Genomic DNA, 19,678 nt, shown 5'->3' with positions numbered 1-19,678 from the left:
TCTAGAAAAGCGCTATATATAAATGTAAGGAGTTATTATTATTAACAAGAAAATGCTAGCAGGCAGAGAACAAAACAAAACAAAAAAATTTCCCTCAAAATCCCTAGCGTATGTCTTTTAGTATGTCTAACGAGACAGCTGATTTCTGTTGGTGTTTTTTCAGTAAGACAACAATGAGGTATGACTGCTAGTGAGTAATTCTTAGCTCCTCCAGCAAAGGGTCAAAAATCATAAATGCTACAGCTAAACCATAAAATGTTGGCACCTTGGATCTAAACCAAAATGTGTTTTTTTCAATTATTTTTTTTACTGTTTACTATATATGATCACTACATAGGGTAAAACATAATAGCCATTTATATGGCTGAACAAACATCAACTTGAGACTTCAATTTGAAAAAGTGACTCCAATAAGGACTGGAAATGTCCATTCATCCATCAATCCATCCATTTTCCATATTGCATATTATACAGATGGTCGTGGAGGAGCCTGGAGCCTATCCCACATGACTCGGGGCACGAGGCGGGGGACACCCTGGATGGGGTTCCAAAACATCGCAGGGCACAATCGCACACTGCGGACTAGGGATGTCATGACACCAAAAATCTAGTAGTCGGTACCGATACCACCAAACGTACATGATAATTGTGCTTCGCCAGATTCCAGATGTTTCCTCGCTTTGTTTGAAATGAACGATAGCATCGGTCGCACACCGGCTACACAGCATCAATTATATGTTTGTTGTCATCCGCCTCGAATGCGAAGTATTTACATACTTGACTCTTACCACCTTTCCTCTCAAAGAGTCAGGGCGGAGCTAAACTTGGCACTGTCTTCTGTAGTTTTTCCCGTATGCTTATAGGTGTCCTTCTTCTTCATTAACACTTATGGACCGACTAAAACACTTCCGCGTATTTGCTGCCCCCTTCATTTCCGGAAGAATTACAACCGTGGTAACTTCATTACCAACGGTACCATCACTACTGCAGAAAAACAAGTACCGTCACCTTTTAAGAATGTTGGTATCGACTTGGTACTGAAGTATTGGTTCTTGGGACATCCCTAACTGTGGACAATTTGGACATGCCAATCAGCCTAAAGCACATGGACTGGGTGAGGAAACCGGAGTACCCGGAGGAAACCCCAGAAAAACACGAGGAGAACATGCAAACTGCCTGGAAAAGTAACTACTTAAATGTCATCATTTTTCGGACATGAAAATTTATCTGAACTACTCAGATAATTAGGCATTTGTTTAGACTAAAAGTAGAACATGCAATCGTAAACATTTCCAAGTGGATTTTTGCCTTTGAAACAATTCAGTGATAATTGCTGTAATTAGTGTTTATAAACACAGTTGGTGTGACACTTACCTGAAATCATTGAAATAATTCTATATTGACTGAAGAGGAAAAAACAGTTTGAGAGCATACAGTTCTTTTTATTGTAAATGACTTTGATACATTAGACTTTGCACTGCAAGTCCTATGTCATGATACATCATCATATATAATTCAACTATTGCTTCATAGTCTTTTGCTTACCTCAGGGTTCTCACAATTCACAACACGAGCAAATAAAACACTGAAATTCTTTGATGAATAGACTTTTTAAAATACTGATAGCTAGCTGCCAAAAACAAAATAGCAGCCATCCTGATTGAAGGAGATCGAAACACTGACAGGGATTGGTCAGACAATTTGTGTGCCCCTGTGATGGGCACGTGTCACTCGAACCCTGAGCTAAACAAAGCCGTCGAGCTGAGAGGAAAACCTGGCGCTCTGGCGTCCACCCGTGTCGCAACACGTTCATCTTTCACGTTCACGTCGTTACAGTTTCGTGACCTCAGTATTACAAGGTTCTGTCTGTCTGCCAGCCAATCATCATTCAGGATGAACATAGACTGCTTTGACCAACCAATATCCATGTTCTACACACAATGGAGAAAGTCAATTTTTAGCTGGATATGTTCTACAATCGGAGCAGTGGGAGTGGTATTGCAATCGCTTCACTGCACCGTTGTGACGAAAAGATCGCGGGTACAAGCGGCCGAAATGGGTTTTCTCAGGAGGGTGGCTGGTCTCTCCCTTAGAGATAGGGTGAGAAGCTCGGTTATCCGAGAGGAACTCAGAGTAGAGCTGCTGCTCCTTTGCGTTGAAAAGAGCCAGTTGAGGTGGTTCGGGCACCTGGTAAGGATGCCCCCTGGGCGCCTCCCTAGGGAGGTGTTCCAGGCACGTCCAGCTGGGAGGAGACCTCGGGGAAGACCCAGGACCAGGTGGAGAGATTATATCTCCACACTGGCCTGGGAACGCCTCGGGATCCCCCAGTCAGAGCTGGTTAATGAGGCTCAGGAAAGGGAAGTTTGGGGTCCCCTGCTAGAGCTGCTGCCCCCGCGACCCGATAACGGATAAGCAGTTGAGGATGGAGGAGGTTATACAATTACTCCATGAGTCAAGGCTTGATTGTGCTGCGTCATTTAAAAAAAATTTTTTTTTTGCAATTTGGAGCGTTTTTTGTGCTTTATTTTGCGGAAAACAACTTAAATTGGCAAAATTGCAATTGCAAGAAATTGTCATTCGCAGCGATGTTTGCTTGTAAATGAGACCTTTTAGCTGTACTCGTGATCAACGCTCGTGAATCAAACAGAGCTTTGGCTGAACGCTTGCTGTGATGATGTCACATCTTGTGCCAAATCTGGCGAAAATCTGCAGTGATTTTTTTTAAAATTGCAAGCTCCTCCGAATATTGCAAAGTTTGCTTGATTTTGCGTTAATTTCTGCGATGGCAAAATCCTGGAGGGAATGAGTAATACAACTTAAGTGTACAAATCAGGAACAGTACATTACTGTACTTGCTGCTTTTACAGTATATAACTGTTCTGGGATGTTAGAACGTCTTCAGCGCAGAAAAAAGCTAATATACTGGTTAACATCTCATAACATTAGGATGAAAAATTACTGTGATTAGATACAAGCAATGTGCATAATAAATTTCCAGTGTAACCAGGACTGAAACTTGGCTAGTAGATGTGTTTGCCCGGAGCAAGAGAAACGCGTTCGCCGTATCGTCCGGAGATCACGAGTACGGATCTCACTGATGGTACAGTCATCCATGGGAGCTGGGAGCCAAGAGAACACAATTGGGCTCTCTGGGTAGGAGGGACGACATGGTATCAGTCACAGTGATACTAGCCAATCGTAGCCATAGCGGTTTCCACTGAGTGTGCGACTCTGCCTGCTTCTATGAAGTAGAAGTTCGAGAAGATGCGGTTGTGAATGTGGCTTCACATTTACTAGAGGAAGCACTCAGGGGAGAGGTGGTTGGTGGAAGGGAATTGGAAAGTGAGCAAATTAGGGAGAAAATGAAGGGAAAATCCACACGAATGTGATGTCATACCTTAATAAACTCAAAATGTCTTTGCCTACCGAGTTTGTTTGCATTTAACAATTATCTAATGAGATTTAGAGGTCAAAAATCCACACCGATAGTTTTTCTCAGTTGCGTCCGCTGCGGGAGCGGCTGAGAACGGTCCGCTGTCGTTATACAGTACGAGAGCGGCCTCTAGAGGCGAAATAAAAACTATCACTGACAAATTTTGTTGTGATATTTGAAGTGTTTTTTTTTGTTTGTTTGTTTGTTTTTAATCACTTGGGATGTCTCTATTTTGATTTGCTATTTGGAGCGTTACTTTTTGGTTCAGTCTGGATCTACATATTTTATCTATTAATATTAATAGTTAATATATTCATATTTACATATTTGTTTTATATTTTTAAGTAGTACATTTTCATTGTAGGGTCAGTACTGTTTATTTTTCTAATAAAGTTCAGCAATATTTTACTTTGAGTGTTATGTTTTCATTCGGTATCCGTTTTGAAAACTATCGGTTGATTAAACGGTCATCAGCAGGTACTGCACAACTTAGCTATCGGTATCTGTAAAATCCAATATCGGTCGACCTCTAATGAGATTAAGTCAAAGAGATGTATCAAAATCTCTCAGATAGAACCTGATAATACTAAGGACGTGATCAAAAGGCGCCTCGCTTTCTAAAACCGATCAAATCTCTCACTCTCTTCTGTCTGCTTCTCGACTTCCTAAATTATCCAACAGGTGCAATCACCTTCTGTGCAAGTTATCTATTAAAGGCACTGTTTGTGCATGTGTGTGTGTGTGTGTGTGTGTGTGTGCCAATTATAACTCCCATCTGCAAGTCAGAATCATGATCTCATGATCAGTCTCTCCCCCAGGGCCACACACACACACACACACACACACACACACACACACACACTAAGACACACATACACTCAGCCTTTCTGCTTGGGTTGAACAACCAGAGCGCCTTTTCCACTCAGAAATGTCTTTGCAAAACCAGCTGCTAACATAGTTTCTCTTTGTTTTGGGTTTCGAACACCCGTCTCGTCTCATGTTTCGTATTCCAAAAGACATCCATCTATCTCCATATATAAAAATTGATATAAAAATATATTTATACATACAGAATATTTGTGTATGAACCAAAAAAAAAAAAAAAAAAAAAAGACACTGGGATATAAATTAAAGTGAAACAGATTTCACATTATTCAAACTTTGGCCGATAAAAAAACGAAACAAACATGAAAATGTGGTGAATACAACAAACATTCATTTCTACAAAAGTGCATCAGATTAAGAAATAAACACTTCCGCACCGAGCTTAAGGCACAATCTTATTCACCTGGGCTTATAATAAAAGGTGCTTTTAACACCACTGCCAAACAAACCAAGGTGAAAGCTGGCAAATGTGTATTGCATGTTCTTTGGCTTATTTAGCATATAGAAGAGCAAACACCAGCTCTAACCATTACGCAGATACATTTTAATATGTAAAAGGCATGATACCATGCTAGCAATCTGAGGCAACGTCGACAACTGTAAAAGGAACCGAAACCCTGTATGTGACTGTAGAAAAATCCGATCAAGACAGGAAAACGAGCATGTCCACCATTTCAGTTTTACAGGGACGAGAGGAGGGGCGTAATAGTATTATCAGCAGTGTAGTCAGGAACTGCTTGGTGGCAGAGGCGATCGTGGCAGATTAATATTTCACTTGACGCGTCTGTCGTTTTATTTATTACTCCTTTGGTGCATTTTTGGGATGAGAACTCGTAACAGCGTACTCCGATGTTTAATTGAGGCGCTTCTACGTAAAAATACGTAAAAGGATGGCGGGCCTTGTAGTATCATCGGAATAAACGTCACTGGACGTCGTGGAGGTGTTCTATCGTGTAGAGACGATTAAATCGCCATATCGCACAAGCCTATTTTGATTTCTTCGTTCGGTTTCTTATTACACCCCTCATCAGCTACCATATATTCTGGACTGTAAATGCACCACCCCATAAAAACACCTTTAGACAGAAAATCTGTATACACACCTCCTAGTTCTAGAAACTGAACATTAATATATCATGCAGTTTTATCGATAGGTTATCTGTAGTGTGGCCTTGTGGTGCTGGTATGTAGATGTTTCACATACACAGCTGTACATCTTTCAGCTATATATATATATAATATATATATATATATATAGCTGTGTGTGTGTATGTATACAAATCAAGCAGACAACAATAGGCTAATATATAATACAGTATAGTATAAAATATATTCCATATATATTGAAGTAAAAGGCAAACTAGTGCATCTTATAGTCCAGAATGTATATTAGCTAATAGGTAAGCAACCTAGTTTAACTAACTCAGCTCTTTATTTGATGCTAGCTAGCTATCATGTTATCTATCGCAAAGGTTCCCAACCGTTGTTTCCGAAACTCTGCACGGTCGCAAACATCCTCGGAAAGTCTGACCGCTGCGTCTCAAACGGCGAGGTTTTACAGCCGACTGAATTTCCTCACAGCAGCGTTACAGTTACAGTAAGGGTGTTGCCTTAAAAAGTGTATGAACTGTCAGGAGAGTAAGAGGAAAGCATCAGGCATCTACGCACCCTGTAACCCAGAGCATTTAGTTGGACTGTGAGTGAAAGGAAAGCCTGTAATGACTGAAACACCGCCTGTAGCTCTACCTCTCCGACAACTAGCACGATGCTAACGTGACTGACCCGAAGAGCTAATGGATCCTCGGCTTCGTGGATCCTCGTATGAATCCTCAGAAGAACAGGTACGCAACAAGACAAGCCAAAGAACCAACTGTGAACCATGCGACCGGCGGATCGGTGAACTGCACTAACCTGTGAAGGTCTCGCAGCTCGGCTTCGGTAGGGCTGCACAATACGTCGTCTACTAATCATTATCACAATACTGCCATCACAGAAGCCTGACAGATCTTAGAGATCTCATGATACTGATATGATGAATTACTGTGGTCTAATTAATCTAGTCACAAGTTCGGCAGTTTGTTATTAATGTACTTAACGGAATCACAGTATGCTATTTTATTCATATTGCGCAGCCCTTGTACTGAGTTCAGGTAGATGATCTTAACTCGGTCGGCGCTTGCAACGGCACTCGGCTGTCTTGTGCTGCCCCCTGCTGGTACACACACTGCAATGCAACAATACCATTAATGGACAAATGAAAGACCTAAATCTAACCGCTCTTGACTGGACGATGCCCAGCTGCGTGTTGGTCTGTTTTGTGCTCACTGATTGAGCTACATGTCATAAATACAGCTTTCGAGGGTTTCCAGGTCCAGGCGTCCGGGGTCGAGGGCTTTAATTCTGCAGCTCGCTCAGCAGAAGATCTGTGAGAAAGGGTGTCTGAGCAGCTCTTCTGCGCTCGGCCTGTGTTTGGCCTCGACGAAGATGCGCCGGACGAAGTCTTTGGTCTGCTCTGAGATGTGCGACGGCAGAACGGGGTTGGTGGGCTGAGTAGCTATTTTAAAGATGGCTGCCATGGCCTCGTATTCGGCCCAAGGGGGCTTCTCAGTCAGCATTTCCACCACGGTGCAGCCAAGACTCCTTAACACGGAAAAACACAAACACATTAGACACACTGTAAAATATTTCAGCCCAATACACCAAATCTGTGCTTCCAGAAATGTAAAAACGCTGACAAACTTAAGCGATTTTTGCACAGTATGCAAACTACGCAGTACCAACTTGTCATATAACGTTACTGCTATGAAAATGCACCATGATTATAAATACGTAAGGAATAAAACACTTGGGGGCATGCTGTTATAAGAAAATAATCAATAAAAGGATGTGATGTGATGAGTTACTCTCACCACCTTGAAGTTGGGCATTTTCTTATAACACTAGGTCATGAAGTGCTTTCATTTTGCCAGCAATAAAAAATATTGAACGACATCCTACGTTTCTCGGAACAGCCGAGAAACAAGTTAGTTCCTGTTATCGCTTTATAGCAGCTATAAACTCTCTAAGCAGTCATTCCCTCACCAACATCTCTTTTTCTCTCGAAGTCGCTCGAAAGGAAAAAAAAACTAAAAAACCCAGCTTGTCATGTGACCGAGAATCTAGAAAGCGAAAACTGTACAGGAAGCTTCATCATGTCACCTCTATATACGTCCGTGTTAAATAACAGCACGCTTTTGATCCGCTTATTACGACGTGGAGCGTCCACTGTGAACGAGCTGTTACTATAGGAGCGTATTAACATAATGGGAGCATTAACATAAACCTTCATACGTCCTTCACTCGGGCGCATGGTGGCTTAGTGGTTAGCACGTTCGCCTCACACCTCCAGTTGTCGGGGGTTCGATTCCCATCGCTGCCCTGTGTGTGCGGAGTTTGCTGTGGGGGTTTCCTCCGGGTACTCCGGTTTCCTCCACCAGTCCTAGGCTGATTGGCGTGTCTAAAGTGTCCGTAGTGTATGAATGGGTGTGTGAGTGTGTATGTGATTGTGCCTTGCGATGGACTGGCACCCTGTCCAGGGTGTACCCCGCCTAGTGCCCGATGCTCCCTGGGATAGACTCCAGGTTCCCCCGTGACCCTGAAGGAAGGATAAGCGGTATAGAAGATGGATGGATGGACATCCGTCACTTAAATTCCACTCCGTTTGATCTTTTTAAGTTAAAACATTATGCTAATACACCTGACTCGAGAAAAATACTGCGCTGTCGTTATTACAGCGAAACAGTACAATGGCGCGCACGTACATCACGCTGTCAGACGGAGACTTATTCCAGGGCAGAGGCTGTGCAGGAATGTTTTGGTGGAAACTTTCCCTGGCAGAGCTGTTGACAATTAAACAGTGTTTTTACTGGCTGGAGTGCTGAAAGCTGATAGCACAAGCGAGTGTATTTGTGTTTCTGTGTGTGAGAAACGGAGAGAGAGAGAGAGAGAGAGACTTGACAGACTCTTTTCAGATTCCTAGAAATGACTCTAGGGGCTCTGAGGGCTCAGAACATTCCACGTCACTGCTACGATCTCACTCTCGAGCTCTCAGCCAATCGCAGCCCTCTCCTTATGAGCCCACGTCCAATCAGACCGAGCTTGGAAATCACTTGACATCAGGTAAACTCCTCCTCTTTAAGCAAAGTATGAGGAAAGGTTCTGTATTTAATTCTTGGCAGTAAAAATAGCTCTATGCCCCAGATTTCCCCTTTAAACTGCTGTTATTTGTCTTGCTAAATATCGAATGCTGCTTTTTTTAACTCCTCAAACATTCCTATCCGTCACTTCGTATCTTAGCCCGTGCGGTTACACTGACCGATGCGTTAATCTGGAACTGCTCTACAAACATCATACATCTGGTTAAACATGAGCGTGAATTCTCTCGTGGTAAGACGTAGTCATTCAGGCATCGGGATTGGTTCGGTAAACTAAAAACCAGGACGATTTAGCTCCTTCTCTGCTAACAATGAAAGACCTTCTCCGTGAGTAGGTGAGAATCCAGTCCATGGGTGGATGAATCACAAATTCATTAGCGTGAAATTATGCTCTGCAAATGGTCCGCACTTATATAGTGCTTTTATCCAAAGCGCTTTACACTGTGTCTCATTCACCCATTCACACACACACCACTGGTAGCAGAGCTGCCATTCAAGGCGCTAACTTGCCATCGGGAGCAACTTGGGGTTCAGTGTCTCGCCCAAGGACACTTTGGTATGTGGAGTCACGTGGGCCGGGAATCGAACCGCCAACCCTACGATTAGTGGACAACCCGCTCTACCACCTGAGTCACAGCCGCCTCAAATTAGACTGAAATCTCCAGTATGCTGCCCAGGAGCCTGATCATATATTAACTCAAAACTATGCCATGTAATTATGTCCTTTAACCCTTTACAGCATGATGTTGCCATACGGCAACAATTAATTTATCTCGTATTTTTGACAGGCAATAATATAAAAACTACTCTTTTCCTATGTAACTGGAAAAAGGGGGCTTTAACTTTGACATAACCAAAAAAAAAGCCATTTCACACGACCAGGAAGTGGTGTTTGCACTTCCTTCTCTGCAATCACATGCCGTGGCATGGTGAAGGTCATCGTCGGGACGGCTCTCAAAATATGATACATTTTTCTACGTTTAGGCAAACCTATTTAAAGGAAAAAAACACTATCTGAGCTATAATGTTTTTGGTCATTTAAGCAAGTTTATATACAGTACGGTGCAAAGAAATGCTGTAGCGCATTTTCGAAGATGCCTTCGAAAACGATGATATTAAATGTTTGTGCATTAATAAAATATTATAAAGAGCAGTAAATTGGTGCATTATTTGGTGTGACGATCCTTTGCTTTAAAAGTAAAATAGTCGTCGGGTACAATTTGTGCAGTTTTGTAAGGTAATTAGATGGTCATTTTTGCAGCAAAACCCAGCAGCCTTCATTATTGTTCTGGATCTCTGGAAGGAACCGTGGACTTCAATTCCCAGCAGCCACTGCACCTCCGCGTCAAGGCCACGTCACCACCCGCACCTGACTCACATCCCGATTAACGAGCACCTGTGTGTATTTAGTCACAGTTTGTACAACACTAGGTGTCTGGCTTTGTTCGTCTCAGGTTGTCACGTTATGCTCTCCCGGGTCCTGAGTATTGGTTTATGTTTATTTTCCTTGTTCACGTTTGCTTAGCGTCTTTTATGTTTGGTTTGAACTCTCATTAAACTCTGAATCGGCACGTGAACCCGCTTCCGTCTCCGCGTTCGTGACGATTACGGGTTTGTTTGTTTTTTTTGTCTGAAAAGTGGTTTCTTAAGTAACATGCTGCTTTCTTTAATAACATACCAACATGTTTCTGTAACCTTTCATTTTGTGCTGGAAAACTAAAAATGTTTGGAAATCTCAAATGTTTTTGTACTGACTCGATAATGTAGAGGTCATAAAATAAAAATCTATAACAAGCTTTGTACTAAAAAACAAAACAAAAGGGTACCTAAGTCATTTGCACAGTACTGTATTTTGAGTTTTCTGTTAAATGTTGCTATATAGCGACAACATCCGATAATAGATCTCTGGTATGCGTGTTCATGAGTCTTTATTGGTCACATATACAGTACAGCACAGTGAAATTCTTTTCTTCGCATACCCCAGCATGTTAGGAAGTTGGGGTCAGAGCCAGGGTCAGCCATGATACAGCGCCCCCTGGAGCAGAGAGGGTTAAGGGCCTTGCTCAAGGTGGCAGCTTGGCAGTGCTGGGGCTTGAACCCCGACCTTCCGATCAGTAACCCAGAGCTTTAACTGCCAAGCCATTTTGGAATGGCACCTTATTTTATAAATAATAATAAAAAAATAAATAATCGTAACTAATTCACTCCCTGAGAGGAGCACCTTTAATATAGCCAGTCTTCATCCTCTCCTGATAATACCTCTCGAGACGCATCATCGTGTTTGGCTTTGGATAACGTTTCGGCTATGAGCCGTGGCGTTCTCGTCGCGCATAAAAACGGTATTCGAGTGCGTCTAGCATCTTCATTTTCACTCGGTGAAGTGTTTAAATGTGAGGTGTTGGCGTGTTGTGCTAAGATTCGAGTTACATTACGTATATTTGCCGTATTTCACTCGGTTTTCTCCACGGTTTCTACATCCATTTGTTTTCCTGTTTGTTTAGTATCGGTTCAATGTAACGAATTGACGCCTAACAAAAATAGCTCAAGCCTTTGGTGTGTCGTGCAGGAGGCTGTGAAGCAACCAGCGTGTGAAGCAAACATCTCAGCATTGTCGCTCTGGTGTTTACTAATACGTCAGTGAGTGATCTCTGGCTTTACCACACGTCCGCTTTGCGTCCATAACCGTCTCCGCTGATCACCTCCGGACTCATCCAATACGGCGTCCCGGTGACCGAGCGCACTCCAGTACCGGACATGCAGATGGTCTGCAGGCGCTTGCTGGCGCCGAAGTCTCCGAGTTTCACGTTCCCTACAGAATCCCGCAGGATGTTGGCACCTAAACATGTTCCAGAGCAATACAATACATTACAGTATATACTGTTAAGTCTACTGTTTATTCTGTATTTTACAACTCCATATCCCATCACACATTTTCATGAACAGACAGACAAATAAATACATAAATACACAGATTTCAAGGTCGCATTAGAGATCGTTGGACAGGGATATAAATATTCCAATACACGCTACCGGTCAAAAGTTTGTGGACACCCGACTGAAGTGTTTCTCATGATCTTAAAAAACGTTCTGATCTGAAGGTGTGCGATTAAACGTGTGAAATCGGCGTCGTAGACAAAAATATAATCGCGCCGACGTGTTCGTTTCTTTCGTTAGAAAACGGACATTTTATTTACCAAAAAAAAAAAAAACATTTTTAAACGGACGACTCGTAGCGAAATATTCGGAAAAGCAGCCGATGAAGAGTCCGGCGTCGGTGTGAACTCCTTTAATACTGTTTAAAAAGCATCTCGGGGAAATCCCTCAAGAAATCGGGTGAGAAAACCACAAGAATACATTTCTGGAAATTCTAGGCGAAATGGACGTCGACTTTGAAGATGCGAAAATATGAAATTACTTTGATTTATTTGGGATTTTTTTTATCACAACATAATTCCCATAGTCCCATAATTCGTGTTACTCCCGAGTTTTGATGACTATATTATTATTATTATTCTAAAACATGGGTGGAGGAAATAAAAATAAAGAATGAGTGTGTCTAAACTTTTGACCGGTATAGGAAAATTTCTGAGTAACGTGTGGCTACCTTTAATGTCCCTGTGGACGATCATGTTGCTGTGCAGGTAGGACATGCCCTCCAGGATCTGCCTGGTGTACTTCCGGGTCACGTTCTCCGTTAGCGCCCCGTAGGCCTTCAGCTGGTCTTTCACCGAGCCCTGGAAAAAGGTTATTAGTATCGAAATGTCCGTAAGGTTCGTAAGCGATCCGGGTGATTTTCGGATGCGCGCTAAGAGCTGGAGTCGTGCTTAAATCTCTGTGATGCATGTCAGATTAAATCTTAATACATGTTCTAACCCTTCACTAACGTATACATGACAGCACCCACCCCGGGCATGTACTCCATGAAGATGGTCAGAGTCTTCTCGTTGTGGTCTCGGAGGCAGCCGTAGTACTGCACGATGCGCTCGTGATGCAGGTTTTTCAGTAGCTGAATCTCGCACTCCAGAGTGCTGACCTCCTGCAGCGAAACAGCGGGAAGAAAATCGAGAGCCGTTCTCAGAACGCGCAGTTACGTATTTACAGAACGGAAACTTCCACAAGGTTTCCCGACGCTTTTTTTTTTTTTTTCTTGGAAAGAGAGTGTGAGCTCATGGAGCACAAGGCTTTGTGTGGACGGAAGTGAAAAACAAAACAAAGGGTAAAGCAAGTGCATGCCAAACCCGCTCCTTTTATACATATTAAGGCATTAATATTTGTGTGTGTATGTGTGCGTGTGCGTGTGTAGAGGCCCAGTTAAATTAAAATGTTAGAACACCCCTACCTCCCCGTCCTAACCTCTCCTTTCTCACACATACACATGCTCACTCTCTCTGTGTCTCTCTCTCTCTCTCTCTCTCTCTCTCTCTCTCTCTCTCTCTCTCTCTCTCTCACACACACACACAGATACAGATACAGGAAGTGACAGTGTGTGTTTTTGCAGTGGCAGACAGGAAAACGTTTAAGAGTGTGGGGGAAAAAGCGAGCAGGGGGCTGGCATGGAGAGAAACCCAGACAGAACAAAGAGCAAAAAAGAAACACAGCAGCAATACACACACACACACACACACACAAACACACACACAAACAACATATATATTAACCTCTTTAAAGTTGATTCTTGATAAACTCATGCGACACTTCCCATCTGTTCAGAGTGTATGTGTAAAGTGCTTTCATTCCTCTCAGTTCCCCTCATGAGTAATAAAATGCCAGAACAGTGGCCTCATGGGGCCAAAAAAACAATGCATTCTAGGCTTATGACTTTCAGAAAAGTGTGTATGTGTGTGTGTGCGCTTGCATGTGTGTGTGTGTGTGTGTGTGTGTGGTACCTTGCTGGTCTCCGGGCTTGCTGGATCAAACTGGACCTGTTTAGCTGCCAGTTCCCGTCCAGTGTCCACGTCGTAGCAGAGATAAACACGGCCGAATGCACCTTGGCCCAGCAGTTTCCCTCTCCGCCATGTCACAGGAGCTGTGGGGGCTAAACACACACACACACACACACACACACACACACACACACACACACACATTTCATACAATTACAAAAGAGTCACACACACTGTTACTCAGTGAAATCAAATGGCTATAAACAATGCCAAACTGATAATGATATCATTCATTGTATATAAATAGTACTGTAAAGACACACACACACACACACACACACACACACACACACACACACACACACACACACACACACACAGAGAGGTAATATTCCATCACTATTACAAAACACAACATGCACACTGTAACCGTAACGACTGCTGACTAACTAACTAGCCTAACGTGCTATCCATCTATCATATCCCAATTCCGATCACATCACTGAAAACACATCGCTGCGTACGACACACGTGACTCATCCGTACACTTGTGAGGCAGTGGGCGGTCTTTGGGGCGGAGCCGGGAGTGCGTGTCGACCAGCTGCCAGCTTCCGAGGCTCTCCTCGCTGCCGTTTAGGGAACGACGCGACGGCACCAGTGTGAACAGGTTACCCTGGGGACGTCGTATCCGTGGAAACGTGCGCCGACCTTAGGTAAAACAAAGCAGAAACACATTTTAAATCACCTGAATAACTCTGTGTGTGTGTGTGTGTGTGTGTGTGTGTGTGTGTGTGTGTGTGTGTGTGTTCATACACGACTCACCCTCACTGAGGTCTTTGTGATGCGGAGAGACCGGGTATCTCCGTGGGTACGTCCCTCCTTTAGCTATAATCTTATCATACACGTGATTCTCCCTGTCTGAGATGTTAAGACAAAAGACAAAAAAAGCGTCGGCTTTCGTTTGCTTTACCGTAAACGTTCGAGACAAGATGTGAATATGGAAGTAATCATTTGGCACTAATAAAGAGGCACGTTGTGTTTTCTGGAACGTTTCTGGAACGTTCCTGGAACGCGAGGCGCGATCGTATAACGGAATGACCGCTTCGGATGGAGCGGGTCAGGTGGGAAGGTGGAAAGTGGAGCTAATTTTGGGGCCAGAAAATCGAAACTTCCCTTTAAAGGAAGCCGTGACATATTTCTTTAGACAAACCTGCACAATCCTGCCTGTTATCAGGATAACTTCTGGCTCTGTGCATGCGGGACTTCCGAAGTGAGGGGCTGCGAAAGGAAAGGGAAAAACAAACGGTAAATAATAATAACGACAACAACAACAAAACAAACTTCACCCCCCCCCCCCCCCCCACCCCAAGTTCTCATAGTTAAACCTCATATAAATGTAACACGATGCAGACCCCCCCCGGGGTTTCTCCTCTGCCTGTGTGTATGTGTCTGTAGCCGAGGCTCTGACCTTTCTGAGTTGCTGTCGAGTGACTGGCAGCTCCCGGATATGGAATTTTCCGCACTGCTCCAAGGATCCAGCACCTGCAGATAAAGCACATGTTCTTCATTTCAGGTTAAAATAAGTCAAATCGCTGCCGGACTGCTAGCTTTGATTTGCGCCTGTAGTCATGCATGCTTGTCCTTTACACCACAGCTGACCAATTCGAAAAATTCCACTCAATTCGAGTTCTTCGGTTCTTTACGTAATCTCATATACAGTGCAGCTGAGTATAAAAAGGAATCAGAAAGAAAAAAAAAAAAAGTGAATTATAGATTTAAGTGAGTCTGAAATGTGAGTGTGTGTACGATTGGACACTCACACACTGGTCGCTGGTCTCGGGTATAAACTCTCCCTCACTGTTAATGCTGGTGTAGGATCCCTGGCGAGCGATTCGCTGCTGCCGCTCCGGAACGTAGCCGGGAGGCGGAGAGCTCCGCCCAGTGTTCTGAGAACCTGAGAGTGGGTGGGGCAAAGGTAGGAGACGTATTACAGACCAATTTCCGTGTACAATTACCAGTCAAAAGGTTATTTTTTTGGTTGTTGTGGCCATAAATGCTTGATTTTACTGTGGCTTTTTTCTAAATTTGCACTGCAAGAGTTCTTTGTGGTTGTTTTTGGTCTTTCGCCGTGATGTTTGTTGGTAAATGAGACCTTTTATCTGTGATCGTATTCGACGCACGCGAATCGAAGAGGGCTTGGGCTGAATGCGCGTCGTGATGACGTCACATGACGCGTCCCGGCCCTAAAATCTGCGGATAATCTGCTGTAATTTTGAAAAGTTGCGAGCTCCTCCTCCTGGAATCCTGGTGGGCCTGAATTGCCTAAAATCCTAACAGATTTAAGTAAAACGTCTCATCCGTTAATGTCGTTTGTGCACAGAAACTTGTTTTCGCGTGCTCGCTAGTCGGGGATATCGCACACAGAAAGTGCCAGAAAATTCCAACTCTTGATGGAATTTGTGAGTCGGGAAGTTTAAGCAGCAAAAATGCTGGGAAAAAAAATCAACCGTGTTCACAAATACTGTACTGTAGGATGAGCTTTATGAGATACAGAGCATCCGGAAAGTATTCACAGCGCTTCACTTTTCCCACGTTATGTTAAAGCCTTATTCCAAAATGGATTAAATTCATTATTTTCCTCAAAATTCTGCAAACGATACCCCATAATGACAACGTGAAAGAAGTTTGGTTGAAATCTTTGCAAATTTATTAAAAATAAAAAAACGAAAAAGTACATGTACATAAGTATTCACAGCCTTTGCCATGGCGCTCAAAATTGAGCTCAGAAGGAATGCGAAAGTGCGTGAACAAAAAAGTGAGTGAATATCTAAATGTGTGGACTGCGAAAGTGCGTGGACTGCCAAAGTTTGTGGAGTGCGTCAGTTTGTGGACTGCATAAGTGCGTAGATTGCGAAAATGCGTGGACTGCGTAAGTGCGCGGACTGCGAAAGTTTGTGGACTGCGTAAGTGCACGGACTACGCAAGTGCGTGGACTGCGTAAGTGCGTAGATTGCGAAAATGCGTGGACTGCGTAAGTGCACGGACTACGCAAGTGCGCGGACTGCGTAAGTGCGCGGACTGCGAAAGTTTGTGGACTGCGCAAGTGCGTATGTTTTTGGCATGGCAACTCTTTAAATATGGAAAACCTAAATTGAGCCAAATAAAATGTTCTGTGATATCTCTGATTGATGAACAATACTAAGTAGGTTACTCAGATCAGTATCACTATTAGCATCAGTACCCAGGAGTACATGTGTGTGGACTTCTACTCGGTCTGAAAAAAACGTTATCGATACCTTACGTCCCTGGTAAGAATGTATTTCCTGTGAGCCTCTGTTTTTCATACCGTCCCGCCGGCCCTTTCTTGACACAAAAGGCACTTTGTACGAACACCGCTGCCTTAGTGTATCGACCTTGAAGGCCATGTTTAAATACTAGCCAAATAGCATGATGCAATAATCCTGCGTTTAGTGTAAGCGCTGTCGACATCAGCGTGAAAATACCCTCTCTGCGCGAGAAATCCAATGAGATGGGCTCAGAGTGTAACTAACACTGCCAGAGTCCCTGAATCATTAGACTGAAGGCAGACATAAACAAACTCGTCCAGATGCAAAAGCTCGAACGAGTCCTGCTTCTCTGCACGCCTCACAAGCTGAAAGAATCTCCCTCTCCCTTTCTTCACAAGCACACACACAACCAGAGCCACTGGCTCGGTCGGCTAATAGTGTATCACAATCTGATTGGCCGGATGCCAGCGGGCCATTGTGCAGCAGCCAGTGATGGTGAACAGGAAAAGGATGAGGGCCCACTGCTCACGAAGGAAGTCAAAGGAACAACAGACAGAAAGCAAGCGAGGGGGGGGGGGGGGTTTGGTTAGAAAAAGAAAAAGAGATACTGAGAAAGAGAATGAAAGAAACAGGAAAAAAACAAAGAAGGGTACGATACTAAAAAGAATACGTCCGCACATGAGAGAGAGAGCGAGAGAGCCGTGACGCAACATCCGAGAGTAATGCAAGCCAGCTCGAGCATCTTCCTGTTCCCCTAATTCCTCGGCAGTCTTTCCTCTTTATGGTGAGCTGCCCGAGTTCATGAGTCCTGCTGTACACACGAGCCAGTTTACTTCATGCGCATGCATCGTTAACATTCAAATCACAAATATTTAGCACGACAGTTCGCTGTTTCGGGACACGACGTTTTAATCGCACTTCGTAACCGTAACTCCTAGAAACCCCCTTTTTTCCCCCCATTGCATAAGACCTGAGAAAGACTTTGCTTGAAACCGAAAAATGTGACGTATGTAATCAGCTGCAGAAAATTCTCACTCATTACTTTCAGCAACCATTTCATCCCGGTCAGTCTGGAAGGCCGTTTCCGCCACAGAAAAAGCTTTATATTTCTCACACTTACAAGATGTCACGATTCTGATGGTTTTTTTTTTTAATTATTTCTCGCAATTTAGTGGTCTGCTGGACTATTTAGTGAGCTACAAAGAATGCACCGACAAAGAATCAATCGATCTCTACAAATAGGATATACACTGTAAGAACAACACTCATCGACTAGTCAAGACGAGGAAAACCAGACACTAGCACGCGCTCGTTACCTGAAGTTAGTCACATTTCTGTTACCGCGTCAAGGCGAGGTCTAAACCGCGAGAAGCCAGAATTGTGAGACGTGAACTCGCAATTGTGAGGAAAATAAAGTCCGAATTGCGCGACTTAAACTTTGCGAGAGGAAAAAAAAAGTCAGAATTGCGAGACGTTAATTCGGAATTGCGAGATATAAAGTCGCGATTTTGAAAAATAACGTGCCAATGCTGAGATCAAAAGTCACAGTGACCTTCTTTTTTTATTTTCTATCTCTGAGTTTTGACGTTTTGGAGCTCAGGTGTACCAAACACTAACTGACGATGATACCCGCCTTTACTTTTAATGGCAGAAATGAGCTATTTAAGATGTACAAATAGATATTTATGTGAAATGTAATAGTACCTATCGATCTATCTATCGTTATCTTATCTGTCTATCTATCTATTTATCTACAGATAAATAGATAGATAGACAGATATAGATGTATAAGAGATTCTTATCACTTGTTATTTATTTTATTCGCTTTGGTTGTATTTTTTAAGTTTGCATTGCTCTGAATGGAGATATGTTTTAGAGATACGTAATGCATCACACTGTACATGCTGCATGTATGCTCAATGTCTTCAAACTAATTTGCCCGTGTACCATGCACATGCCACGTCTCTCATTCTGTTATCACACTGTGTATGTGTGTGTGTGTGTGTGCGCTCACTGGTGGATGGGTGGCGTCCCCTGGGCTCAGAGGACTGATAAGCCGTGCTCACATCCCCCATGGACTGCGAGGCTTTGATTCGTACTTGCTTGCCCCCGGAGGGATGAGTCATGTTTGAGACCTGTAGAAAACACAGCACTCGTTACCAGGCTCGTGGAGTAACGGAGTACAGTAACGGCGTTACGTGATCGGGATACAGAAAACTGGTCGCTGTAATCCGTTACAGTTACGTCACAAAACAAAGTAATCAGATTACAGCTACAGTTAGTACAAATGGGAATACTCTCAAGATTACAATTTCCTTCCGTTAAAACCTAAGAAATGAATCATCTGACAGAACACGATATACACAGCTGATAGATTATCGCTCTGGGTCTCTCTTGCCAGTCGTGACTCACGTGAGCAATTTGACTCACGTGTTAAGGTGATCATACGTCCTCTATTTCAGACCTTAAAAAAGCGTCTAAATTTGAGAAAACGTCCGGGCTTTAATTTCATTATGATGTGCTTATGGTCTAATGCTGCATCATGTGTGTGCATATTCGCATTGCTTTAACCCCTCTCTGTAAGTCCCGCCTTCTCGCACACCGATTGGTCGATTATAAGAGGCTTGCAGCAACTACTGTCCAAATTCCTGCTTCTCAACCGTTAGCCTTCTCTCAGCGAACGCGTGAAGGTGAAGCGCTGTTGTGTACGGAGTCAACACAGTAGCAGATGAAGCTGTCCTGAGTCGAAACGACGCCCACGATCATATAAGGTCATATTTAATTTCACGTTATCACATTGCTTCGTATTACATGGCCATTTAAATGTGTAAACGACGGCAGAAGGTTCACTCGTGGCATCTGAGATTTTATTTTATTCCATGGACATTCAAAAGAATGTAGGAAAAAATGCGGGCAGAGTGAAACCAATTTTATTTACATACGTTTATGTGATGCTAATCGTGTGTCTTTTTTAGTGTATTAAAGTCTGCATTCATA

The 19,678-nt window shown here is 43.3% G+C and overlaps 1 protein-coding gene across 3 annotated transcripts in view; it reads right to left on the bottom strand.

Moving 5' to 3' along the window:
* Positions 1 to 1,421: 1,421 nt before the first annotated feature.
* Positions 1,422 to 19,678, bottom strand: part of map3k3 (mitogen-activated protein kinase kinase kinase 3) — a 35,449-nt gene continuing 17,192 nt past the window's right edge. For all 3 annotated transcript variants that reach the window (XM_047162144.2, XM_017452488.3, XM_047162142.2), the window contains 11 exons: positions 18,696 to 18,816; positions 15,215 to 15,348; positions 14,863 to 14,936; positions 14,605 to 14,672; positions 14,217 to 14,312; positions 13,941 to 14,102; positions 13,398 to 13,546; positions 12,416 to 12,547; positions 12,116 to 12,245; positions 11,170 to 11,347; positions 1,422 to 6,958 (listed from right to left, as the gene is read on the bottom strand). In XM_047162144.2, coding sequence (XP_047018100.1) covers positions 6,730 to 6,958; positions 11,170 to 11,347; positions 12,116 to 12,245; positions 12,416 to 12,547; positions 13,398 to 13,546; positions 13,941 to 14,102; positions 14,217 to 14,312; positions 14,605 to 14,672; positions 14,863 to 14,936; positions 15,215 to 15,348; positions 18,696 to 18,816 — 1,473 coding nt within the window. In that variant the 3' untranslated portion in view covers positions 1,422 to 6,729. The remainder of the gene's footprint in view (positions 6,959 to 11,169; positions 11,348 to 12,115; positions 12,246 to 12,415; positions 12,548 to 13,397; positions 13,547 to 13,940; positions 14,103 to 14,216; positions 14,313 to 14,604; positions 14,673 to 14,862; positions 14,937 to 15,214; positions 15,349 to 18,695; positions 18,817 to 19,678) is intronic.

The sequence above is a fragment of the Ictalurus punctatus genome, chromosome 2 (assembly GCF_001660625.3).
Source record: "Ictalurus punctatus breed USDA103 chromosome 2, Coco_2.0, whole genome shotgun sequence".
Classification (NCBI taxonomy): Eukaryota; Metazoa; Chordata; class Actinopteri; order Siluriformes; family Ictaluridae; genus Ictalurus; species Ictalurus punctatus.
This window is presented reverse-complemented; position numbering and strand designations above follow the sequence as displayed.